The 26,814-nt window shown below is 43.3% G+C and overlaps 2 protein-coding genes across 2 annotated transcripts in view; one reads left to right on the top strand and one right to left on the bottom strand.

The window, feature by feature from the left end:
- Window positions 1–6,390: 6,390 nt before the first annotated feature.
- On the bottom strand, window positions 6,391–9,105 carry mrpl19 (mitochondrial ribosomal protein L19). The gene is made up of 6 exons (XM_026318642.1): window positions 9,000–9,105; window positions 8,676–8,796; window positions 8,480–8,598; window positions 7,608–7,742; window positions 7,109–7,290; window positions 6,391–6,923 (listed from the first exon to the last, which is right to left on the bottom strand). The coding sequence occupies exons 1-6, from the start codon at window positions 9,076–9,078 to the stop codon at window positions 6,702–6,704; spliced, it is 858 nt and encodes a 285-aa protein (XP_026174427.1). The 5' UTR covers window positions 9,079–9,105; the 3' UTR covers window positions 6,391–6,701.
- Window positions 9,106–9,930: 825 nt separating this feature from the next.
- Window positions 9,931–26,814, top strand: part of eva1aa (eva-1 homolog A, regulator of programmed cell death a) — a 55,947-nt gene continuing 39,063 nt past the window's right edge. The window contains exons 1-3 of the mRNA XM_026319276.1: window positions 9,931–10,216; window positions 24,367–24,590; window positions 25,733–25,856. Coding sequence (XP_026175061.1) covers window positions 10,108–10,216; window positions 24,367–24,590; window positions 25,733–25,856 — 457 coding nt within the window. The 5' untranslated portion in view covers window positions 9,931–10,107. The remainder of the gene's footprint in view (window positions 10,217–24,366; window positions 24,591–25,732; window positions 25,857–26,814) is intronic.

Raw genomic sequence — 26,814 nt, 5'->3', positions numbered from 1 at the left:
GCAGCAGGGTCAAAAGTTTAATGACTGTGTGTGTGTGTGTGTGTGTGTGTGTGTGTGTGTGTGTGTGTGTGTGTGTGTGTGTGTGTGTGTGTGTGTGTGTGTGTGTGTGTGTGTGTGTGTGTGTGTGTGTGTAAAACACAACGAATGGCCAGTGCAGTGACATATGGACAAATGGTTCAGAGCTACCTTGAATGGCCGGTCACAGCTCTTTAACATCTGACTCTGTACCATCCATTAAAACCTGGATTCAAAGAGTCCAGCATCCAGAGACCTAAGTGGACTGTGCTCACTGTTACAGGATTTGTTTTTATATCAGACTGTCGGTCACAGAGTTGGAAGCTGATGTTATACTTTTGTTTTCAGATTTTATTTTAAAATAACTTGAAAATACTTTCACAGTCCTATGTAACATCCAGCAGCATTTTCAGTTTGACATAAATGCTTAAGATACAGACTTAAACCAGATGGATTCATGTCAAAGTCACGTTTAAAATACAGAATTTTCTGTTCATTAAAGTTACAGATAGATAAAAGTGTCACTTTTGCAACTTCTCTCATCAGATTTTGCCTTTTTTCTGCCTAATTTTTAAAAAATCAAATAAGCATTAAAAGATAAACATATGTTGCTGTTGACTTTTTCACACAGACATTTACAGCAGGGGTTCCAAGCTTTATCTGTGGGTTTACCAATCAGCAGGAGAATGGAGGTGAAGAAATGGTCACTTAGCCTTTGTCAAATAACAAAATAACGCACCCTTGGTGAGGCATAGCAGGGAGTCCGTCTGATCATTTGTCACCTACAGTTCTGTTTAGAGCATCTTCACTTTGAATTCTAAGTATTTGTGTGTTCATGCCATTTGTCAATAGCTCAGAGTGCATCTTCTCACGTTGGTATTGAGTGTGCTTTCTTTGTCCATTGCAGGTCATCTGTGGTCAGTGGGGTGGGTGGATGATGTGAAGGCCTCTTACTGTAAACTGATTGGACAAATACAACTGTGCTGAAACGCCAGTTTACCTTTAATTAAAATACAATGACGACCCAAAGAGTCAAGTAAAATATGAGGCTAAACAGTTTAGTGCGGACGTCCTAGTATTTAAATGTTGAAATGAGCAGCTATAGCATAGTCGGAGATTTAGTGTTTTTAATGAGAAGAAAACAAGATCATGTTTGAACAACACGGAAGTAATAGGTGGGAATTTCAGAAGAAAAGAGAAACAACTTGTGCCATTAGCGTTTGTAAATATTTATGGCAGTGTAAATATGTCTTCAAACACCTTCACCTTAACCTTAGCACACAGGGTCAACAGTCTTACCTCACAAGGCCTTGTATGATTCACTTATTGGTTTGTTGACCTTTGTGACTCCTGGCTCTGTGATGCAGAGCTTGCCTGGATTTCATCTAAAAGCTCTCGTTTCCTCCCACAGTCTAAAGACAAGCAGAAAGGAGGACTGTTGCTCTGAAACTCCCATAAAAGTGACTGTCTTTCAGTCTGTGTGTTGTATGTAATTTACACTGGCAGGAAATCATAAGGTTCTGATTGTCTGACAATCTGAAGCGTTGTGGTTCTAGATAGGAATCAAAAAATTGTGTGTCCCAGCTGCACTCTGCCCACTTCTTATATCAGTAGTCATTTTGGTAAAATTGCATCTGAGCTGTTTTAATACTAGTGTTAAAAAAATGAGAAGGGGCAGTAAGCTGAAGCCTGCAGTGCCCGGTCCTGTGAATGTGTGTTCTGCCTGCATACTTGGCTTCAGATCAAGGTGAATCTGTTATGAGAGAGAGAATGAGCTAAAGAAAGTGTGTGAGTGTGTGAGAGTGTGTGAGAGTGTGTGAGAGTGTGTGAGAGTGTGTGAGAGTGTGTGAGAGTGTGTGAGAGTGTGTGAGAGTGTGTGAGTGTGTGTGTGAGTGTGTGAGAGTGTGTGAGAGTGTGTGAGAGTGTGTGAGAGTGTGTGAGAGTGTGTGAGAGTGTGTGAGTGTGTGAGTGTGTGAGTGTGTGAGAGTGTGTGAGAGTGTGTGAGAGTGTGTGAGAGTGTGTGAGAGTGTGTGAGTGTGTGAGAGTGTGTGTGAGTGTGTGTGCAGTCTCAGCCCTCATTAGTAAACTCCAGCCCCTGCGTTCACAGTATGAACATGCCACTCCTCCCCTTCCCCTCACTCTCAGTCTCTGAGCTTAAACGAGGTTAATAAACTCAAGCGTTTACTGCCATCACCAACACCATCCCTCCTCCCCTTTCTCCTTCATCTCTCGCTTTCCACCTCCACCTCTCACTGCACTCCTGAGCCAGCACTCCTCCACCTCCCTTCTACTCCTAAGCCTCCCTCCCTCTTTCATCTCAGCTGAAATGCTTTCTTCCTCTTTTCCTCACCTCTTTTTTATTGTCATTGTTGCAGGACGAAAGCTCTGGGATTTCCTCCCTCTATTTCCCAGGACAGAACTGCAATTACAGCTCAGGAGAGAAGAAGACCAGCTGTGCAGGGAAACTGGGAGCTCTATAATAGTACTAACAGGGAGACAAAGATAAGGGCGCCCCTCGCAGGCAAGAGAGTGAAACTGCTCATATTTCCACAACCGAAGCATATTCTCTGACCTCCCAGCTGCGGGTTTTTGAAAGTCGTCATCATGACCAAACAGCACTAATAAGCTATCATAACAAAAAATGTGCTGTGTTATGACCTGATTCACAATAAACTACACACACACACACACACACACACACACACACACACAGGCTGTGGCAAGAACAAGCAGTGATACCAAGGAAATGTGAAGAATGCATCAAATAGCCTTGGGTGCAGTTATCTTGGACAACATGTTGACAGGGACATCTTAAAAGAAGAAGTACTCAAAATATGACTGAAGTAAGTGCATATGTAAAAAGGAAAAAAGCAGACAGCTGTGACCTCTGTACTGTATGTGCAGGAATGCTGGCTGGGCTGGGCAGACGTATTTTGTGTCCCAGTGTCAATACATAATAAGTCTGTGAGCGAGTGTCTCTGAAACACACTTTTGCTGTTGATGTTTGACTGGTTTCCCCTTTCATCTCAATGCTTATAGCCTCTGGATGTAGAATCAATTAAGAAATATTTGTTCTGGCAGCATTATATAGCTCACTTATTATACCGTTTTAATAGTTTAGCTCAGTAAAGGCTGGTGTACAGTGTGGGACGTGTGGATGAATTTAAAATGTAAATTGTCTCCATGATGATCTGATATCAAACTGGATTTACCTTCAAACAAAAGGCTTAAAAATTAAACAGATTACCATACAGACAGTCAGATGTTCAACGTACTGTGACACTAAAGACACCACCAGTCTTTGTTACTGGCAACAAACAAATCCTGTCGAAATCTCAAAACCCACATGTCGTATTCTGTCTCCAGCCTGTCGGAAACAAAAATATATACTTCTAAATGTACTTAACTTTAGGGAAACTGTCACCCCCATGTCCAGTGGGATTTTTTTTTTTTTTTTTTTTTTTTTTTTTTTATTGTATGGTGATGTTCTTGCTTTTAATTCTGTGGATAATTGTGCTCATTTTCAGTGTGATTTTTTTTGGGAAGGAGGCATTTTTAGTGTTGCACCCAGCTGTTTGCATGTAAAGGGTCACGGTTTTGTAAAGAAAGAGAATGCAGAGATTGAGCTACAGCCTGAGGCTCTGTTCAGGCATCTAGACAGATGTCAGAGAGGTTTGGAGCAACATGCTAAAGTGCTGCTCAGCCGTCTCATAAGTAGTTCTGTGACACATACTGACAGCTTACATTTCTGGAATACTTATTTAGTTGAGCCCAGTCTTGTCCGGTACTCAGGTGGCATAAACGGAAATTTACTGAAACCACCTTTGAACCTGTGCCATTTGATGGACACTTTCATCCATATGTTTTTAGGATGCTTGGCCCCAACTGGAAGTGAACCCTGTGACTCTGGCAGCAGTGCCAGATCCACTCCACACAGGATCACATTATTAAAATGACTGTGATATGTGCCTGTCCAACTTCAGGCATCAGCTGCTTGCAATGTTTCCTAACAGCTGTCGCAATGTCAGGTTGTCTGTGTGGGTGTGTAACAAAGAGAGAGTGATGGCAGCAGGAGCCCCTGTCAGACCCGTGGGACAGTCGGAGCAGAGCAGACGGTCATGTTGTTTCACTGGAAACATATGGTGAAACTCAAGTGTGTAATTTACCTAGGACTACGGGTGGCCCTGAGTAGCACATACACACACGCACAAATACACATGTACACGCACATACACACATACAATGACAGGGTGTAATTTACCTGGGGCCTATGGGTGGCCCAATATCCCATTGCACTTGTCATACACACAGACAGCTCAAACACAGTTCAGACTCCATGACAGAGGCAGAGAGAGTGAAACTAATTTCCCCAGGCCTGCAGAGAAGAGAGTAAGAAATCACACAGTGACAGAGACATTAGAGAGCAACGCTCCTAAAAGTAGAAAGAGCGAAACTGTGTTTAATGGATCAGCCCAGTGGAAGAAATTACCCCCAAAATCTCAATCTGTGGGAGCTGCTGCACAAACTGTATCACATCCTCTCCAATTCATCAACCTGGCTCCTTTTCAAAGCCAGTGCCCCCCCCCCCCCTTGAGAAAGAAAAAGATGAAGGTCATGGGAGCACCAGCAAAGGGGAGGAAGACAGATTAGAGGAGTGTGTCCTCCCCTACATTCCTGTACTGACCTTTATAGTGCCGTGGCACTGTACCTATCATCATTTCACTATGTTTTACAGTTGGTTGTTATTGAGGGATGGGATTATGGGCTCCTCAACCTGCATGACCCACCCTGATTCCACAGGAACCATGAATGAAGCATATCTAGTTTCACACGAGGCTCGACAAGGCTGTCAGACATGTACAGTTGGCACTGTTTGAGGTGTCTGGCTGTGATATGACTGCCTGCAAGTTGCTGTGTGTGTGTGTGTGTGTGTGTGTGTGTGTGTGTGTGTGTGTGTGTGTGTGTGTGTGTGTGTGTGTGTGTGTGTCTGTGTGTGTGTGTGTGTGTGTGTGTGTGTCTGTGTGTGTGTGTGTGTGTGTGTGTGTGTGTCTGTCTGTGTGTGTGAGCGTGAGCGTGAAACTGTGTTTTATGTCCTTTCATAGCCAAGGGGCTTTAACTTCAGGTACAGAGAAGTCAACCTGAGGGCAGGGAGGCACATGTAGTTAAGATCACCACCATGAAGTACTAACACACACATGCAGAGAGAGAGAGAGAGAGAGAGAGGGACAGGAAGTTTCATTGAAGTGGTAACTCAGACTGAATACATTTGGGGTTTAAACTGGTTTACCAGTTCAGTGGTGCCGCAGTGGAATGCCTCTAAAGAGTCAGCAGTGTGCTGAAGGATAAACATTTGTGTCGCTGCCTCCACATGTGAACATCAGTCAGCCCCGAAGAGAAATACTGAGAGGGAACCATGAAAAGGTGAAAGGGCCGGCTGCTTCAGTGGGTAGTGTAATGACAATGTGCAGGACAGGCTCTCTCTCTACTGTACACAGAAGCAGATGGAGATGGTTTTCGTTGCTGCAGGTCAGGTCTGATTGGGCAGAGAGTAAATTAGTTGGAGTCAACACTGGGACAAAACACACTTCATGTGACTGAAGCGATGCTGAGACTGAGAGTTGTTCAATAACCCAATAACCTGTGAATTGCTTGATGTTAAAAGTCTTCTTCCACTCTGTGACCCTAAACCTAACAGCCACAATGATTCTCTTTATGTCGTTCTATCTCCACACTGGGAATCTGTGTGGTCCATAATGAGCTGGGTAAACATCTGCTCCTCCTGTATTACAGACCATTTTCTCTGTGTCTCATCCTGTAATATGGAGAAATTAGAGTGCAAGGACTCATTCTGCATGTTTACACACACACACACACACACACACACACACACAGAGCAGACATAACATGAGGAGTCCAAGTGTTTTTATACTACCCAACTGACGCTCTAACATACCATCTTAACACCACAATTTTCCATCCACAACAGTAAAACACTACCGGGTGTCCTTGGTGTTCACTCGCTGGATGCCTGGGTTTTTTTCTTCTCAAAGTGCAGGGCCCAGAGACACCTTCCACAAAAGCAGATCTGAACATTTTTTAATAGCTTAAACCAAGAACGTCCTTGTGTCTAGAACTTACACTGATGGAGGAAAAAAAAAACTTTTCAGGTTGCATCATTGGATTAACTGAAACAATACACTGTTTATTTAGCAAAGCAGTAGTTCCCCTCAAAACGCATTCAGATGGGACACAGCGATGGCTTTGTTATACAACTTTTGATGGATGCAACATAGTTAGAAACATAGCACCACCTAGTGTCAAGTCTTCAGCCAAAGACTATAACAGTCGAGAGAAACACAAGAAAGACTAATATCATGCGATTCCATAGAAGCGATAGCTTTATTATAGAAACCATTTAGTCTGTACAGGACACATGTGGCACCTAATGCCAGTGACAGAACTCATACTGCACAGCAGAGTGATGGACAAGACGAAAAGAGGCACAGCTCCCCCAGTTGTAAAATTAGTCATGCCTCCTTTTCCATCTGGAGGAACTTTAAACCCAGCACGGTCTGGGAGAGAGGTCCAGGTCCATGCAAACATCAAATTCCAGTCTTTTCCCCATTCCTGGAAAAGTCTCGGTTGATGGTAAAACTGAAGATCATTTTTATTCCGGAGGCTCTTTCTCACTTGCTCATCTCCCTCTCCACCTCACTGAGGATCTCCTCCTCCAGTTTGGTTGTGTCGTACTCCTTCAGCATGTCGTACTCGAGCCAAGGCTGTGCCCACTTCTGAGCGTGCTCCATCCTCCTTGGAGTCAGGCACAGGTCAAAGAGAATGCCCTGGATCTTGAACTTGGGACGTTCCCAGCGCTTAGACCACGGTTTTGGGCGCATCTTTACTTTTGTCTGTTGAAAGGACAAAAATGTCTGAAATTTCAACATACTGTATTTTTGCTAGACCCAAACTATGCTGCATACTGATACAAGCAGCTTTAACAACATTAGGTATAAGGGATGAGTTTGGAGAAGCCCCGTTAGATCCACAACTTTTGTAAAAAATGCATTGTGTGTCTGTCTTGTGGACCTCTCACCTTGTTGACAGGCACCTCTCCAGTGGTAGGTAAGGGCACAGGCTTCATGTCTGGGTCCACGGTGCTGTACTCAGGTAGAGCATCTCTCAGGTACATCAGGTTGTCGTCCAGCCTCTTCTCCAGCTTCAGCACCTCAATCTTCTGGATACGTGGGCTGTACAGCTCGTAGCAGATCTCCACACCTGGGACACACAAACAGAAAATACACAACAGATGCAGATGCAGGTGTTTTCTGAGTGTCACCTGGTTCACTTCTTATCGTAGTTCTGAAGATCTGGATGAGAAAAACCAAGTTATCAATGGTCAACACTAAAGTCGACATATGTTCTCAGTTCCCATTATTATTGAAGAAAACCACTAAAATCAATATATTTTATCATATACAACATGAGAAATTATTACTTGAGTTAAAACTAAATATTCCTTCACTCCCAAATTAAATCCTCTGTATGAAGTTTCAATAAACCTTAATTAGACCACTGAGAAACTAAAACCTCACCCTGGTTATCAATGATGTTTCTCAGGACAAATGTGGCCCCCAGCCCCTTTCCTCCCCTCTGGATACAGATGCCAACAAAGCGGTTTATTTTCCCACTGGCATTGGGGTCAGCCATGGTCACAGCTAAGATACTTCCTGGAAACAAGCAAAATAATTTGCATGATTTAAATTGTAAAAGAAGTATTTCTGAAACCCCAATTTCTTGGGGTTTTGTAAATTTTAATATGCAGTGATAAAGGACAAATCACTATAAACACTATAAATTCTAAAATATACGGCACTGTGGAAAAGTTTGGGGCACAAATAATTCACAGGGGATGCTTTTAATATAAATTATATAAATTATGTTTTCATTTATAAATGAACTTCATACCAAATGCAGGGAATAGAACCAAACCTAAATCTAATCAGTATTTGAAGGTCTCCCCTTTGGCCTTAAACCAGCAGCAGTTCTCTCTGGTTTGATCTGCACATAGTTTCTCCTGGTACTTTGTTGCACCTTGGAGAAGCTGCTTCTGTAGATTCAGGCTGTCCCAGTATTTCTGGCTCCTCATATGATCCCAGACTTGAGTCTTTTAGGGGTCAAACCAGGACTCCTGATTCTCCTTGAAGATAGTTCTTCATGAACTAATTGGTTCTTTATGGACTTGTTGTCCTGCACAGTGAACCTGGGATCAATCTGAGACCTGATGGTGTTGTTTAAGAACCTAAACCATCTGAAGTGTCTTAAAACCTGAAAATGAGTTGTGGACATGTCTACAACTGACTATGGTGCAGGAACTAAAGGTGGAAATATAAGAAAATCAAACGGTGCTGGTCATATTATAGCCCTCACCTTGCAGGGTTAATGGACCTGACTTTTAGCTTCTTACCTACGTAGAATTCAGGGATGTTGAGCACTTTCCTCCTGCGGATCATATCTATCCTCTCAATGGCAAACTTTAAAGGCTCTGTTCTCTGTCTGGGGGGGATGAACTCCGGGCTCAGAAACCTGGGAGGGCGAGACAAGTAAGAACTTTTCTCTGTGTATCACTGATGCCAATTCTGATTTACAAAGACCCATCAAACCTTCGCTGAGATGCCGCATCCTGTGTTTTGTCTATGATGACAGGTCTGGGTGGGGGGGTGAACTTGGGTGGCTCGGTGGTGTCCACAGGGGACAGGCGACTAAGAGACGTAGACAAAAACCCTGAAATACCAGGAGAATAACACACATTAATTCTATCTACAGCTGAATCCATCGCTGGTTGGCGTGTAACTGTATGTGGATGGAAAATCGCTATCGTTAGCTTTAGCATATCTTCGTTACGCACGTTAGATCACGGGACCTGACGCGCCTTTTCGTAAAGTATTAAATCAAACCGGAAAAGGAGAGTCTGGGTTTTATCTTACGTTCATGTTGAAGCTGCTGGGTCCGTAAAAACCTCAGAGATAATCCAAACCTGTCGAGCCCTTTGGTGCAGGCTGCCATGTCTGACCTTCCACTGTCACGTGTGAACCTGTACGGAAGCCTTGTAGGGCAACATCTTTCATACGCGGTTTCTTCGACTCTGTAGTGCGGGCTATTGTCCACTAGATGGCGCACCTCTTTTGTTGTTAGAAGCATCTCAATCGTGATCACACGCAGTTTAAATAGAAACTACAGGACATACATGTAAATTATTTGGAGCTAAGCTGAATTTAGAAACCTATTAAGTTTCTTTTCTCTTGATGTATAGTGTAAAAAAAATATGACAAACAGCAGCTGGTTCAGTTTGTCAGCCATGTGTCCGTATCTGTTGCACTTTGTTGTGTTTGTGTCTTGTATTGATGGTCTATACTTATTTTCTGCACTTATGGTTCATTCCATTCATTTTAAAACTGTCTTTACTTTTAGTCCACTAAGAATTCAGTGCTATAAAAAGTGCACATTGTTAATTCCTGCATTCATAATTTTACTTACAGCTAAAACAGTATGTATCAGGTGTATCAACATTATTTAGTAACATCATTAAGTTTTAATAGTGTTGGGTAGTTCAACCTCTAGAGCGTAGTTTATTTTACATAATGGTCTCATGTTTTTAATTAGGTATCATCATCATCATCATCATCTTCTTCATTTGCCAGTGAAATATAGGTATAAAGTGGGTCATAAAGTTTCATAGAATAGGCTAAAATTAAAATACTCATGTACAAATATATCAGATTCAGTGAGTTAAATAAATATTTTTATAAAGGTGCACAGAAAGTCCTCTTGGATGTAACCCCAGTTCTTTGAGACCACGCATCGGAGCGTCGGTCCTCCAGGTGGGCTGCCTCCACAGCACAACGCGCATTTGGAAATGAGAGCCGTGCGCTGCCCCAGTCCCAGAGGAAGCTCGCTCCGGTCTCACAGCAGCAGTGTGGTGCGAGGATGAGGGACGTCTAGAGACATGATGGAACCGCACATCTCCTGCCTGCGACACCGAACCTGAAACTCAGAGTTGGGCTTTCTAATGCTACAAACTTCGAGGCTTTAAGGATGTGCGTCTCAGATGGGACTCTCTCAGCCGTCACTTTTCTGCTCCTCTTGGGAATAACGTGCCTGACCGTGCTCTGCGATCTCACCTCGGGCTCTAACGACTTTTCAGGTTGGGAACTGTCTTGTTGTGTTCATTGCTGTGACGAATGTAGTTGTTTTCTAGGCTTTAAAAACAACTCGCTCAGATGACCAGCACTAGTTTTATTCTGCGTGCGTCATCTGCGTCGCCCCTCAAGCAGTTTAACACTTGGGAAGTGTAGCCGGATATTTGCAGCCCAGGAGATGAAACTGAAGTGGGATAAGACTTTACGCAGATTTAAACATGAGCCACAAACCAGTTTGGTCTTTGTCTCTTGGACAGTTTTAGTGGACCCACATAAGGTGCTTCAAACAGCAGGTTATCCTTTATCAAAGCTTAGGGTTTGCTTTATCAGGTCAGCATAGCTCTGCAGCTCACATCCCACTGATGTAACTGATATAAATGAGCTCATGTGGTTCATGTCAGTGTAAATATTCCCGTCCTTCACTGCAGGCTCAGCTCATAAAGCACATGTCGACCACAGAGAACTGTTATCATGTTCTGTACTTCATATTCATTGAGCTGGAAAGGTGAAGTCAAATACCAGTGTTTACGCCAGTGTCTGGGACCTGCCTCCTGGTCTGATGGAGTCAGTAGACTTTGATATGTTACATTAGAAGCTGTGGAGTTGTGCTCAGCCTGAAGCAAGCCTGCAAGTTTTGTTTACAGCGCCATAAAACAGGACGAGAGCTTTGTCGGTGTTAATTGGCCTCTAATGGGTCTAATGGTTGGAAACAAGCAGACTAACACTGAGGGTGAAGGTGCTAAAGAGCAGATTTATGTAACACGGCCTCTGTGTATGACTGAGTGCATATGCCCATGTTGCTGCCTAATGAGCTGCTAAAGGTTGTGGTGTAGTGGAGGTGATTTACGAGATTTCATTTCTAGCTGACGTGCATGTCAGTCATCGGTTTTCCCACAGTTAATACAAATGAGTAAATCGAATGGTGATTCCAGCTGATTCCAGGTTTCTGCTGCTTGGAGCAGGTTTACAGTACCCTGACTTAGACATGATTATACAAATGATGATTTTCTTAAATATCAGGTTTGATCAGAGGCTGTGGTGGAAACACGTCCGTCATGTTGAGTTCTTCCTTTGCATTATATGGACCTAAGACCAGCTGTGTTGTTCCTGTAGGCCCTGTAGAGACAGCGATCTTTAGTCACCAAATGCGGTTTGGTTTCTCATTAGGGGCTCTGTGCTTTTAAAGAAGTGCATCCAAATCCAAGCATTGTGATCAGGATTCTTCAGGCACAGAGAAATCCTTCAGTCTTCACATTCTTGTGCAGCTTGAGTCCCACTGGAGACTGAGGGGAGCTCTTTGATTGACAGGTGCTGTCAGGCTGCAGGGTGACAGGAGGGTTCTGTCAGTCCGACCTTTACTAATCAAATGCTTGTATTGGTGGTGGTAGACCGTGGTCTCATCGATGAGCCTGAGCCAGTGAGATGTTTTCAGCAGGTTTTGCTCTCTGGCCTTTGCATCATTTGTCAACTGTTGCATTGATGGCAGTTTTATATTTCCAATCAGCTACTCAAACTCTCTGCTGAAATGGAAACAAGCTGTGATAGTGGGTAGTTTTATTCTCTGTTATGCAGATGCCTGAATGGCTAATTGGATGTGGGGGGAGAGACTCTGCAACACATAAGAGCCCTGAGAATAACAGACAGACAGAGAATAGCAAACTGCCTGATTAATCCCCTTTGTGTTACAAGTATTGATCAATAGTGTGGATCAGCAGAAAATCACTATTTTAATATTCTGTAAAACTTGGTGTTATTTCTTTTAGCAAAAGGCACAAATGTTTCCAAGTGAGGCTGCTTTTCGTTTGGTGAAAATGTAAATAAACAGGCGTCTGTCAGAAAATGCTTCCTGACGTTTTCCAGACCAAAGCAGGAATCAAGAAAATAAACAGCAGATAAGTCAATGATGAAAATAATGAGTATTCTCTCCTTGTGCGTCTCCTCCTGGATGCTGTCAGCCGACACAGGGTACAGATTATCTTTTGTGTCAACACATAGTTGGAAAGTGATGAATGTAAAACAATAACAGGAATCAGCCACTTCCTGCAACCAGCTGTTTTGACAGTGAGTTACTCACTTTATGGGTCCCAGAAAAACCCAAAACAAAACAACAAAAAAACCCCAAAGCAGACGTACAGGTTGGTGGTGTTTCGTTTAACTCCGGAGCCTTTTAGATCCCCTGTGTTGTTAATCGGTGGTGACCACACATACTGTATAAAGCTGCCAGAGGGCTACAGTGAAGCAGCTTCTCTTTCTTCTGTCATAAAACGCTGCAGACAAACCCTCTTTAACCCAGGTCAATAGGATGTGAGACTGTGGAGGGGCCAAGGGGTCAACTGAGGTCAACCACAGTAACTGTGAATGTGTGGTTAGGGGGAGTTATCATCCATCTTGCTCTTTGTTCTCTGCTGTCGATCCTCAGTCGGGAAAGGTAGAAAGAGAGTCAACAGCTTTTCGTAAGGGCATGAGTTTTATTTCGGTTCAGGACAGAAGATGTTTGGGTGGCTCAGTTAGTCCTTCACCTGATTACCTTAAATTAAAAAGTATGTGTCAGACAACTACTGTAGAGAGAAACATCAATTCATTGTTGACAGAAGCTAAACAATTTGATCAGGGCTGCAACTAATGATTGTTTTTATTATCACTTAATCTGCTCATTACTTTCTCTATTAACCAATTAAATGTCTGGTCTAAAAAACAATAAGTCAGTTTTCCAAAGCTCCACCTGTTATTAGGCACGGAGCTAGTTTTTGTCACTTTATCAAAATAAAATCAGTCAGCTGACTGATGGATTATTGCTGCTGGCCTCAGCTGTGAGGATTTGATTGTGTGCTTGCTGTCAAATTACACACTGACCATTTGGATTTTTTAGACTGTTGGTTCAACAACAGTTGATATTTTTGTTAGAAATTTCAGATAACGGTAAAGATCAAGGTTGATGAAAATAAAAAGGTGATCCTAGAGCTTGGAGACAGATCAGCTGATTGCTTCTATGTGTTTGAGTGCTCTAAGCTGCATGACACTATAGCCAACACATACACAAATACACAAATCTCCTCTGCTTGCACTCCAAGGGCAAGTCCTGAACCCGGCTGCCCCCTATCTGTGTCTAACCCCACATTAAATCTCAGTCCGGTGTGATTTTTGAGTGGCCCTGGATAAAGACACTGAGCCCAATGATCTCAGCCCCTTTCCTACCCCCACTCACACACTCACCACCTCCACTGCTTCTCCTCCCCGCCTGCTCCCTCTGCTCCTCCCTGGGGCTTGCCTGATCACTGTTTCTGTCTGTGTGTGCACCAGGTGAGCTCTGTCTAAACAAATCCTGCCTCCCGCTTGTTTTGTCTAGTGCGGTGGAGGCAGGCGGCTAGGCGGACAGCATGGCCCTGGCATAAGGCTGCTTTCTTCTCAAGCAGAATAGAGAGGGGGTGTTTCTCTTTGAAGAACAGATTCTGTGAATGAGGTTCCCACAGGAGTGAATTGTGCAGGATTTTGATTCATTGCATGATAGTGTCAGAACAGACCTCCTGTTTGTCAAGGAGGGTGTTTACAAGGTTCAGGTTTAAACTGAGGTTGAGTTTAAAAGCCATCTGAAGACATGACAGTGACATATTTGGGAGTGGAAATCACTTTATCAAATATGGATGTTGTTCTGAATCAAATCCTGTCAAATCCCTTTTGGATATATGTTTATAGAATTTCAGTAAAAAGTTATACCTAAATATTTGACGTACAACTAAAGATATTGATATTAAAAGAGCTAAAGGTGGTTTTCTCTATTTAATTCAATATTCATTTGAAAATGTTGTACATTGCTCTTTACTAGTAAACAAGAGAGCGCAAAACATTGCACAGGAAATGTATTAGTGTAACATAAAACTGTCTTAGATCTAAAATAGAACCAGCCCCAGAAACCAACATACAGAAGGTCATTTAATGCCAGAGGGAACTGAGACAGAGGTTTGCATTTCACATTAGAGACAAGTGCATGCTGCTAAGAATTCGTCACTGAGATGTTGATAGTCAACAATCTTTGGCTGTGTGTGTTGCGTGACATTAATACTGTTGCTGAGTATTGCTGGCCACTGAGAGGTGTAAATCCTGGTATATAAGATTAGTACTAATGAGAGCTCTCCTGCAGCCACAGTTGCAAAGGGCAATGCAAAACTGAAGATTAGGCAGCTTGGAGAGGCAGATAACTTTTGGATGCATGTGCCCCTGCATTTATGACAGTGTGTGTAATTTAAGGTGGAAGTCTGGCCTTGCACAACATGATAGTGTTGAAAGACATGACCTACTGTGTAACTCCCACCCCCTGGATACAATAAGTACATAAACACACACATAAAGCAGAGCTTGACGTGGTGTCAGGCAATAACAGTGTAGTGCTGGTGATGAGAGAAGGCTGTTTACAACAGGAAAAGATTCTTCCTCTCTGCTCTTTTTAAATACAGCATGAGGAAATTAAATTATCCCACATAACCCTGCAAGAAAGAGCTTTAAATTCACATGACGTCATATGTATTTCCAGCTTTAGTTTGAAAAAATAAGCCATGTTTTTTTTTATAATCTGCTTTTTTTACTAGAACCACAATGCGCCAAAGGAAATTCCCAAATTAAAGGACAAAGCATTAAATACAAACACATTGACATGATTAATGTGAGAATGTGTTCAAAGCAGATGTAGCTTAAAAGTCGAGCTTTGTGTCAACTGAGTCAAGTCCTGGCATATGAGCCATATTAACGTGCACTAATCAGTTCCCGTCTTGTTTGCACTGTGTGGGAAGGCGGCACATCCTGACTGAGGTAATGTTTATTAAATGATTTGGCTGCTGTTGGGGAAATAATACACAAATATTACTCTAAAGTCTTGGTATGACAGTAATATCACTGAACCACACAAAGACCACAAACCAATTTGTCAGGTGAAATGTTTTTCAACTAGCGAAGGTTTTGTCTTTAACCATTTCCAGTGTGTTCTGTGCTGACACTGTGTGGTCCCACTGTGTTTTCACTGGGATCCTGTTTTGTTGCACTTTGTTATGGGCAAGTGTCAGAAGTTGCCAGGACGCTGCCTGAGGTGGCTCATTCAGGATACTGTTACGCCTGACCTGCTTGGTTTGGTTCAAATGAATTCTCATGCATTTGCATGTTTCGTTTGTTTTGCTGGTCTGAGCGCTGCCAGTAGAACTGTGGGGCAGACCAAACAACCGGTCCGAGACTGAGAAGATGGGACTGATGGGAAAAGATTGGAGAACATGAAAAGGAGTTCAAGCAGATGATGTGTTGTTTGTCCACACAACCTTTTCATGTCATTATTCCTACCACAGCTGTGCTGCAGTTTAATAATACAAATAATGCTCATAAATAAATCGCTCACCTTTGTGAGCTCTTTGATTGAGTCGTCCGTTGTCTAAGGTTCTTGGTCCATGAACTGAACCAGAACTATTTTTATGTGGTCAGACTAAATGAACCGAGCTCTCAGCAACACACCACACAGTAATGGAGGGAGTCAGTCTGTTGACTGAGGGCTTATGTTGGCTGCTGTCAAAAAAATCACTGTAATTTGACCGAGTGTAGGTGTCACTTTTTTAAACAGTATCTGTCTCGTTCCTGATTTTGGAGTGAAACTCCTAAATTAAACCCAGACTGCATTTTAAATCACCAACAGGCTGAGAGGGAGGTCTAATTACCAGCTGAGATGAGCTGAATGTCTTAATCAAAGATTATAATCAACAGAAAACTGCTCAGTGAGCCTTAAATATGATAATTGTTATTTTTCACAGACTTATTTCAGTCTCTACAACCAACCAACCGCCCAATCAGGAGTTGAGCTGGAGAGTTTTATCCTAATGACTGTTATTTGGCAACGAGGGGGTCTAATTCCTGAAGCATTTACCTGCAACAGTGTATATGTAGACATTGCAGGTGTGTGTTTGCACTTGCCCTCTGGGAGGTGAGGGAGGTGTAAGCATCCCCAAAGAAAACAGAGAAACGTATGAAGAGGATTCTTCAGTGACACCCCAGCGTTGGTTCATGCAGCTGCAGTTAGTCAGTCACTGTTTATCCAACAGTGGTGTCATTAATTTAGATTGCAGTCACATTTGTCATATTTTGAACACAGACTGTGCAGTCGTTTCCCAGAGAGAGTTGTGTCCTCTTTGTGAACAGAAAGTAGTGGTGCCTGCTCCTGCACGGACAGTGTGCAGACCACATCACACGGTTTAAGGATGAAACTCAGCTACAGCCAGAAACAAGTGCTGAGAAAGAGACTGGTGGGTGTGTGCACCGGCAATTACCTCCTCGTGTCCACCTCACTGCTGGATGTTGAATTATGCTCTCCACAAACTCTGGGACACACACAGACACGCCTTTTTCTGCCCTTGCGTCTCGGAGAATGTCAGCCTCCTCCCCTCCGACTCCTTTTTCTGTCATTTTCTTCCTGGGAGCTGATTTATGTTTGGTTTAGGAGTCGACATGTCCGCCTTGATCCAAGTTCTTTTTGATTCCTTCTCCATGCCTCGCTCCTCTCTTCCCTTTCACCTCCTTCGCCTCATGTTTCTTCAGCATTTTAAACTCCATTGGTTTTTATGGTTTGATTAAACCCCTGGAGGGAGAGAGAGAGCGATGGAGAGGTGGGGTGCAGAAGGGCCTGTGTGAACAAGGAGGCATTGTGTTGCCCCCCAACTGTGTCAGGCTGACAGTCTGCATTACAGCACGCTACAGCAGCCCGCTCCCCAAAGCACAGCCAGTCTGTTGCTTACTGGCCCCTCCGGCTAGCTCAGGTAAGGGGGAGAGAATTTGCCTTTGTTTTCATTCCCAACCAAAATCATTTCTAGCATGCAAACATTGGTTGCAGTCTCCATTTGCAGAATGGCGTCTTCATCAAAAACCTTGATCACGTGACTCATAGCCTGCTGGTTGGTTGGAGGGCTTTTCTCAGTGTGAGCGTGGCCACTCTGAGCCTGACATTTCACAGTATTTTGCCACGTCGCAGATACGCTCATGTCATATTTTAGCAGCATAGCTTCTTTTTTTGTGTTGTATTTTTCACATTAGAGCATTCACTCTCCAGCAGAATCACACTCAGATTCTTTAAGACCCTTACAACTTTGTCTAATTCTATAACTGTTTGTTGTCATTTGATCGGTCGGTCAAATGGTCAGTCCCTTGACATGTCTCTGACTGAAGTGTGCAACAGCAGGAAAAATGAGTGAAAGGAAAGCATTCCCTTAATGACCTCTCTGTCAAAAGCGGAGGTCTGTGAGCCTCAGGCTACCACTTCTCCACCCAACAATCACTTAAATTCAGTTCGCTGAGGTGGCGAGGATGACTGAACAAGGATACATCTGTCATTCACTTTGTGACAATAAAGCTCACACACACACTGATGCATCTGTCCGGTGTCTGCTGGACCACCACCCACCTCTTCCAGGCCATAAAAGTGACCATTAAAATGACAGATCTGTCTTCCTCTGGTTCACCCCACCTCCATCTCTGTCTTTCTCTCTGTCACACACTTTCTCTGTGTGTGGCTGTGGGTGTCTGGGCATGCATGCAAAGACCCAGCAGGGCGATCCTTTCTTAACATCACCCCTTCACTCTTCACCCCCTCATCCACTCTCATCGGTGATAAGAAACGCACAACACACATGCTCAGAGATTGAGAGTAAAAGCATCCTCATGCCCTTTGACCCCCAAGGGTCAGGAGGAGAGGCACGTGCTAACAGAGGTCATGGGAGGAATTGGGTGGGACCAGTGTTTAGTTTTTTGGGACTCCCTAAGGGAGACTTAGTATCCACCCTGTCCACCCATGAGGCTGTCCACAGGCGCAGCAGATGTTTTATGGCCAGTCACCCCTGCAGGATGAGCTTAGACAACAGACCTGCAGGGGGACATCTTCCCATTGTCTGTAGGGGTTAGCTAATGCTGATAAGCTGACTGAGTGATGACTGAGTTAACCTTTGACTGTCAGCCTGAGCTTCACTTGTGGTTTCGTTTAAGCTAGACGGTTCAGTGTGGATTTATTTCTCTAGTTGTGAACAGTCCAGAGAGGCTGTTGTGTTGAAGTTCTCCAGAGCATGAATTTCTCTTCCCTCCTGATATGTGTCTGACTTACTGTAGCATGTGACCCTGCTCCTGCTCTTTCATTTAATCCCTTTCTCTTGTCTTGTTTGTCTTGCAGCTAAAACTCCACCTTGTCAGTAGGAACAAGTAAATCAGATATCAAGTTGAACTAGTGTGCCTTTGCATATGTGTCTAGGTTCATGTGTATGTATGGGTGCAAGTGTGTATGTTTATGTTATGATAAGGCGTCACAGAGAGCAGGAAGGGACCGGACAAGCAGAGTGTTTGTGTTTGTGTGTCTGGTTTTAATGGCTTCAGCTGCTCAGGCTCCGGTCCCCGTGTGCTGGGGGAGGAACGGGGATAGGTTAGCAACGCTACAGTTTAAATCAGACGCTATACAAACAGATGTGGTTATTTAAAATGAACTGGGAAAAATGTAGGCACTCATCTGATGCCTCTGGATCCCACTGAACCAAATCTAAACGTGAATTTGTTTGGTTTTTCACATCTAGCTGCTAATGACGTACTGAAAAGGTGAGAAACGCAGCTTCTCAATGCTCCGTTCACCCCGATGGCCCATATTTATGTGCATGGTTTTGCCACTGTGAACTTTCACAGCTTGTTTAATGAAAATAACAAGTCAGTTTCACCCCTATCACATGAAAGAACAGATGAAAACAGAGATGAATGACATACTTTGAAATCTTCACTCTGCCTGATGCTGTTTTTTTTTTTTTCCATTTTCTGGTTTTTGTTTTTGCAACACTCCTCCCAGTTTCATTAGATGTTTGATAAGTAAAGAGTAAAGTGTGAAACACATGCTGAGTTATCTCCTGTGGAGAATCCTGGAATAGGATTTAAAGTTGTGTTTTACGGGTCCAGGTCCTCTGTGGGTTTTATTACGAAGTCAAAGAGCAAAACCAAAGCTAGGGTTAAATCCAGGCCGACCAACTTCATGTGAGTAAGCCCCCTCAGCTGACACCCTCACCCAGTCTGTAGTTGTGTGAACACTTTGTGCTGTTACTGCTCCTGGGACTGTGCAGCCCTCCATTTCCACACACTTTACCATGCAAAAAATATTACAGAGCAAAATTTGTGCTTTTCTGAGTATCTTATATGGTTTATCACATTGCAAGCTCTACTGTAAGTGACAAGCTGGTGCATGTTTCTTTAAATTCATTCAACACTGCAGCATTTGAGAGAAGTTTCTTTAAACTAAGGTAATTCTGCTCTGATTTGTCAAGTTTAACTCCGAACACCAAAATATCTCAGTTCTTTTTCTGCTCCACAGTGCGATTAGCAGGAAAGTAGGCTAATCCTGAACTTGACTATAGTAGCAAGACTAATGTATTGTACGTAGAGGAATGCAGTGTATTTTAGGAATGCATTTTTTAGCCCCAAACCTGGCTTAGCAGGGAGAAGTGGCATGTTTACAACAGCAGTTACTCGTAAATTTCTTTTGACATCATGTCTATTGTGTAGCAGTTTGTCCTTTGTGTGTGTGTGAACGTTTCTTTTCACGTGTTTGAGGTTTTATTTCATGTCAACACACCTCATTAACCTGTCTCATTCAGCTTGAGTATCATATGTTCAGCTACCGCTCAGGTCAGGGTGAATGCAGAGTTTTGACCGCATGTGATTTAGAGCTGGTGGTTGTTTTATCTACATGTCATGCTGTGCTGCAGGCCCATGTGCCGCCTCTGTGGTTTGTGGGAAAGATAATTACTACAGATCCTAAAGCCACCCGCTCTGGCCTTTGGACCTATGCTGCCACATCCCGTAAGCAGTGGCTTTGCCTTTTGCTCTTTCATTATTATGTCCAGTACACTGCTGCTTTTTCCTCTCGTCCGTTTTAATCAACAACAGATTTTTTTAACAGATGTTTAACAGACGGTTTTTTTTGGATGCAGTGTGTCTTTATCTGCCACTTTCCATCTCTGTCACTTATCTTCTTTGTTTTTCATCGCCCTCTTCGTCCTCTCTTCATCCCCTCCAGCCTCCTCTAGACTGCTGCCAGAACACGGCATGCTTCATGGAGGGAAACGCTGCTCTTCCCGGTAATCACTACTTACAGGGAATTCCTTCTCCAGCAGCAGGCCTGCAGCTTGGCAACTTTGAACATTTGATGGTTTGATGGCTATAATTTGCTTAAAATAACACCAATAAAGTCATGAAGCTGTAAATACTTAATGTTCCGAGATGAAACGGCATACAGCCTTTGATTTTGTTGCTTTAAAGAAAATCTTGGTTATCTAATTAATGTGGAATGAGTTTGAGTTGGTGTTTGAAATATTATTTCTAAATACGTAATCTTTTTAAAGAGATTGTGGTTTATGCAGTGCTGCCTGTTGATAATCTCTGAACTATAGCGTAAACAGGCACTTTTAGCATTAAGCTAAGCTGTAATCTTCTAATATTCTACAGTGTTATTCATTCCTGCCCAGTGCAAGGGGCTTTACAAACATTACTTCACAAGCAATGTAAAAGTGAGTAAATGAGTAAGCAGCAGAATTATAAGCTGCATTAAACTTGCAGTATTTTAACACTTCAGTAATGCTACATGGTGAAATGCGTTGTACAATCTCCAGGCCCAACCAACAGGAGGAGGCGGCATCTTTTGAAAGCAGGGGAAAGCCCTGAACTCGGATAACAGACTCTCCACCTAAAGTGCCTCTAGAGTCAAACCCTCTCCTTTCTCCTTTCTCCTCCTCCTCCCACCTGCCCTCATGTCAGAAATACCTGTTGTACTCATTCTTAGCAGCTACTGAACACCTCAGCTTAGTGGCACAGGAGGGGAATTAGTTGGAGCTTCCTCCAAAACTGGCCTGAAAGCAGAGACAGGTAAGATTGTAGTGTACATTCCAGCTGGGGGAACAGCCCCTTAAGTTCTTCTTTATATTTAGGTAATAAATGTTTCCAGGCATTTAGCCATAGTTTGCATTGATATAGTGTGTGACCTGCACCCATTTGACACTAGTCAATGATTCCCAGGGAAGAAATCTTTCTCCACTAGTCCTCTTTGTCATGTTGACACAACACAGTGGGCCGTCACTAATCTTCATCTTTCCTGACCCACTGGGGTCAAACCTAAGGTCATGTGACCCCAAATACGGTGATTTCTAGCTTTACAATTGGTTAAGTCCCATCATATGACAACAACCCGTCTGTGTTGGATGATAGAAAGAAAAGGCAGGTGCAGATCTCTGTCTGTGTTCATGACAAATCCTTGTGCTGCAGAGATTAGATGGACCTAGCCTGCCTTTCAATCCTGTTCACAACACGAGCGACCTGTTTGTACATGAAAAGCATCATGACCACAACCTCCTGTCTTTTAATGACCGAATAAACAGACCAGCAGACATAATAGTGCGGTGCTTTTGTCAGGGGAAAGGGCAGAGAACTAGTTAAGGAAGGAGTCTGGCCCCACATGAAAAGAAACACGGAGGAGAAGGGAGGAGGAGAGACGCCTGGGTGTTCCTCCAGCATTGTTCAGCCTCCTGCCTCTGAGGGACACCTGTCATTGGCCGGGCGGTTTACACAGGTGCCTTAACCGCACCTGATTTGTTGCCCTTGAAAGGAGGCTTCAGTCAACAGGTAGCGTGAAGGGAACAATAGTAACGTTCCTGAAGAAGCAGCAGAGTGGGAGGAGGGTGGGATGGCAAAAGGAGAAATGGATTCTTTTGAAAGCACCTTAGGGTTCGGTGAGATAATCTTTACCCACAGTCCCACTTTATAGGGTGGAGGCGTATTGCTGCGTTGTTGTTGTGCTCAGACTGTTCCTCAAAGATCCCTCTCGGAAGAAACTCCTCCTTCCAAGTGGCCCGTGTGAGTTTAGTCATACATCTTCACTCCTCTCCATTTCACTCAGCTGTTTCCATGGCTACGCCGCCATACCTGAGGCTCAGTTAGCTGGAGGCGGCACAAACTCGTGGTCTGTCATGGCACTGGAGCTTTGCCAAGGAGCAGCCTTAATAATGAGATACTGTTACACCAACACCACATACCCAGGCTTCGAGAGCCAAACTGCGAGGCTTGTTCCTACCACGTTGTCTGCGTTGACGTTTTGTATGCATGTGTGTGTGTGTGTGTGTGTGTGTGTGTGTGTGTGTGTGTGGTCTCACTACCGGGGGAATGCCAAGTCCCCTCGTACCCTGTGTGGAATGTGTCAGGCGAAGCAGCCCTGTGTGTGAGCGGGAGATTACTGTGGAGAGAAAAGGAACAAGGTTAAGTCCACACAAATAAAAGAAAGAATCAAAATAGCAATAGTGATGTCATAAGAGATACTGTGTCAGTCAACATCAAAATGCCCTTCATTCGTGTTAAACTGGGTCATACACACATTAGGTTGTCGTGCTTTCATATTGTATGACTTTGAGCAAACCCACAGCTTGGCAAATAGCAAATGATCCTGTTTGGATCAAAGAAATAAACACGGATAGAAAAAGGTTGTGATAATATTTGAAAACATTTTTGAAATGCATATCAGTAACATTGCTGTGGTCGGTTTCTATTTCACACCCTGATAATTTGGTATCTGGCATTCAGAAAGTCTCTAATTAAACTTAAATAAGGATCGCATGTGCACCTGTTTTCCATTTTCACAACCACCGACAGGTGGAGGCCTGTTACTAGGAGCACTGATGGTTTAATAACCGTCTCTGTTTAGACACAGGCTGACCTTTCACGGCCGGAGAATGCCTCTTGTTTCCTTTCCTTCATTTACCTGTGGCCATGGTGATAAGGGGACAATATGTGTGTTTTGTGTGTTAACCACGCATACGTGCATATGTGCTGATGTGTGTGTTGGAGAACTCGGTTTCAGTCCTATTTCCTCTTCCCTATCAGACACTGGCCAAATAAAGGTAATTGAATCACAGCGTGTCTACTTTGTGAGTGTGTGTTGACTCTTTGTAAATGTGTTTACAGAGCACTTAGCTGGGAGGCTTGAGCTTGAGCTCATCTTGGAAGTTGTTTTCAGTCATTAACACATTTTACCACCGTAAAGCCCAAACTGTCTCTGTATTAGATTCATTTCGGAAGCGACAAACCTTATATATGTGGATAAAAATCGACAGATTTAGTTCAATGTTGAATTTAACGAGTTCACTAAAGTTTAGGAAAAGCGAGAATCTGCATCTTAAAGCAAAGTGTTTCTACCAGACAGCACAGACATGGGGAGGATAGGTTTAGGAGATATCACATGGATCAGCTCTCTCCTTTATGTGGCTGGAATGTTAATGGTGGCTTTGTGGCGGGTTCAGCTCTTCTGAGTGACTGACAGGCCGACTGGCAGCTCTCAAAGGCTCCAGTGGGAAAGCAGAGTTAGCGAGGAGCCTTGACAGTTTTAAAAGAAAGAGCTTTTATTTGATTTGAAGCATCCTCCAAGGCAAAACAAAAGGTCACTCTGTGCCTGGAAATGGTTTAGAAAATGTTTCTGTTCACATTCTTCTCAGTTGGCTGTGTGGTGCAAGTAAACATGGTTACTAGCAAGAAAAGTAGATATAAATAGTGTCTAAAATTATATTATTTAATATATATATATTTTTTTTTAAAAGCTGCAGCCAGTGCCAGAAAATGAAAATGTTGCTGTAAAACTGGAAAAATTCAATAAGAAGGTTTCATAGATATTCTCTTTATTCTTATATTAAAATTGTAATATTGTCAGGCTTTAAAAATCTTTCTTGGCAGGTAATTTTTCCAATATCAAACACAGGAGCTGCTCTATATGACCAGAGGGCTGACGCTAACAGCTACATAAACTAAAGCTTGCCGTTGCAGTGTTCAGGCCTGCAGGCAGCTTCTAGATGAAAGCATTTCTCCGTCTGGCTTGCTGATATTCAGCATTACCAAATGTTATTGAACAGAAAAGTTAGCATGCTACAACCTACTCTATACATGAAAGACGAATGAAATGAGGGATGAAATGGTAATTTAGTCCAGCTGAGGCAAAAAAAGTAGCATTGACTCATTTATTCCTGTGCCGTAAAATGAAATGATGCTGTGTCCTGTGCTGCGTACAGACGTCCCTGTATAGCAGGTGTTTTATGCAGTGAAGGTCACAGTATCTAAGGTAACACCTGCTGTCTTGTAGGTTACCTGCCCAAGGTGCTGAGGAACTACACAGAGCTGGCCTGTGACGGAGACTTCCTGTCCGCTCGCTGTCCGCCCCGCACCACCATCACCGTCCAATCAGCTTTCTACGGACGGAGAGGCACCTCTGACCCCCACCAGTGCCCTCAGACCTACCAGACCATTCTAAGATCTTACAGCACTCGGGAGAATGACCAGTATTGTTCTGTTTCCACTGCATTACAGGTAATTAACAGAGCTCACGCTTTCCTGGTAGTTTGGTATCAGAAAGTTCAACTCAATAGAGAAATTATTATCTCTACTGTTTCCAACGTATCCCAGACTTTTATTTTGTGCCTCCCTCTGTTAGTCCACTCTTCACACACATGCACAGTGGTATTTTGTAAAATGGTCAAAATGACTGAGGGTTAAATATCAGATGACCGTGGGTTATATAATGCTTTGTGAGATGTTTGCACTCTCTAAAGAAGAAGCAGGCTTGCATGTTCCCATGACTCAAAGCAGTTTCATGAGGTATTTTCAGCAGCATCATCTCCTAAATTGGGATGTGGCTGGACTAGAAGTCCTGCTTTGCAGCACCAACATAAACACATCCTGTTCATTCAGTTGCTTGGTTTATTCTTAGCCTCCCTTTTAACACTGAACACCCTTAGTTTCCATATTAGACAGGACAGCCATGAATGCACAGACACAGAGTGCACATTGTACTGAAGTGAGAGAATGACTGGCTGCAGTGCCACCCACACTAGAACAACCCTGAGGAATCCCACTTCACCTGTCCATGACCTTTGTTTGTTTTCCTAAAATGGTACGTTTTCTCAGTTCAAGCATTAGATATGTTTTCTCTGTTCTATTGTAAATAAAATATCAAATCATTTCATTCTATTTTTATGTGGATTTTACACACTGTCCCAACTTTTTCTGGAATTGCATTACTCGTCATGTTTGATAGAAATATTTTTGTCACGTCCCGTACTTCCTCCATAGTGCTGCATTTCATAATGTGTTGTAACTAATGCTTCTCTTTAAATTCTGGGAAGTCTCTGAACAGGATCCATTTAGTCATTCATTCCTTCAGAGAGTGGGACTGTGTTGAAATGTGCTCACCTGGGTTAAAGGATGATGAAACTAGAGAAGCAGAGTGATGTCAGGAAATGAGCGGAGGGGAGCTTTCCAGAATTTTCTTTCCCCTGTTCTGTTTTTTGTCTCACCTACTCCTCTCCTCTGTGTTCCCATGGCTAAAAGCAGCCGGTTTGAAGTGGTTTTAGGTTTGCCTGCTGCTGGTCTCACCATCGTCGGCTTATTGTTCTCGCTTTAAACCGTTTTTTTGGTCCTCTCCCGCTCACTGTCGCTCCTTCCTTCTTTAGAAAATGCTGGACGAGTGCCAAGACAGAAGGAGCTGTCAAGTCCTTGTCAACAGCCGCGTGTTTGGGACAGACCAGTGTCCTGGCAGCAGTAAATACCTCATTGTCTGGTACAAATGCAGACCTAGTAAGTCCCTCATCGCCTTGTGTCTCAACAGTGACACACATTTCTCCCTGCCATGTTTTTCTTCTTTTCTCATGCATCTCCACATTTTTTCACAAACACACTGGTAGGGAGGTCACTTCATCTGCATTTGAGACAGACACGGAAAGCAACAGACATGTCCACATCTTGTGTACAGCTTAAAGAGCATTCTGATGGTCCATGTTCATTTCAACTACTGACTCTCCGTCTTCATCCATCTACATATAGTGTCCATGTATTGTAAGCACATGCATCTCTCTAACTGATAAACAGAGCATTTGTAAATACATAGACAAATATAATAAAGAGAAAAACTGAATATTGAATGTTTGCTGTAATGTCTTTTGAAAATTGGCAACTGGTATTTCATCTTATGTCTCATTTGACCAATGATCAGATCATCTAATTTCACTATGAGTTTTACACTGAATTCACTCACACAGTGTCTGAGCCTGTGAATCTTCCCTGCTTCACTTAAAAGAAAACTTTGTGCCTGCCTCTTCCTTTATCCCTTTCCTCCCCTCTCCATATGAGCCAGGAAGCTAAGAGTATCACTGCAGAGGGGAGCCACAACTGTGCATTAATCCCATCCAGATTCTGGTCTCCCTTCATGGGTCAGAGCTGTGCTGAGTCAAGCTGCACTGAGCTGTGCAGCAATTCACACTAAAATGACCAGAAGTTAGCATTAATCCACTGATCCTCCTGCCCTCCCCACTTTTTCTTTCTTCACTGGTCCCCAGGTCCAATCAACAGCTCTTTGTTCACTGTCACTTAACCAGTGACTTCTCAGAGGGAGAAAGAAAGACTACATGGGGTGTTAGTGAGGTACAACGGGCAGGTGTCACTGCCTCTGAAAGGAGAGGTGGATGGAGACCAGAGGAAGTGAAGGAGAAACAGAGGGAGTGAGAGAGAACAAGAGTGAATCTGTCACCAGAAGATA

Source organism: Mastacembelus armatus, chromosome 24 (genome assembly GCF_900324485.2).
Source record: "Mastacembelus armatus chromosome 24, fMasArm1.2, whole genome shotgun sequence".
Taxonomy (NCBI): domain Eukaryota; kingdom Metazoa; phylum Chordata; class Actinopteri; order Synbranchiformes; family Mastacembelidae; genus Mastacembelus; species Mastacembelus armatus.
This window is presented reverse-complemented; position numbering and strand designations above follow the sequence as displayed.

Coding starts and splice junctions, on each gene's coding strand:
- mrpl19 (XM_026318642.1), bottom strand. CDS start 9,078: ATGGCAGCCTGCACCAAAGGGCTCGACAGGTTTGGATTATCTCTGAGG. Junction 8,599..8,675: donor GATGCGGCATCTCAGCGAAG/GTTTGATGGGTC, acceptor TCGCCCTCCCAG/GTTTCTGAGCCCGGAGTTCA. Junction 6,924..7,108: donor GAGAGGTGCCTGTCAACAAG/GTGAGAGGTCCA, acceptor TCCTTTCAACAG/ACAAAAGTAAAGATGCGCCC.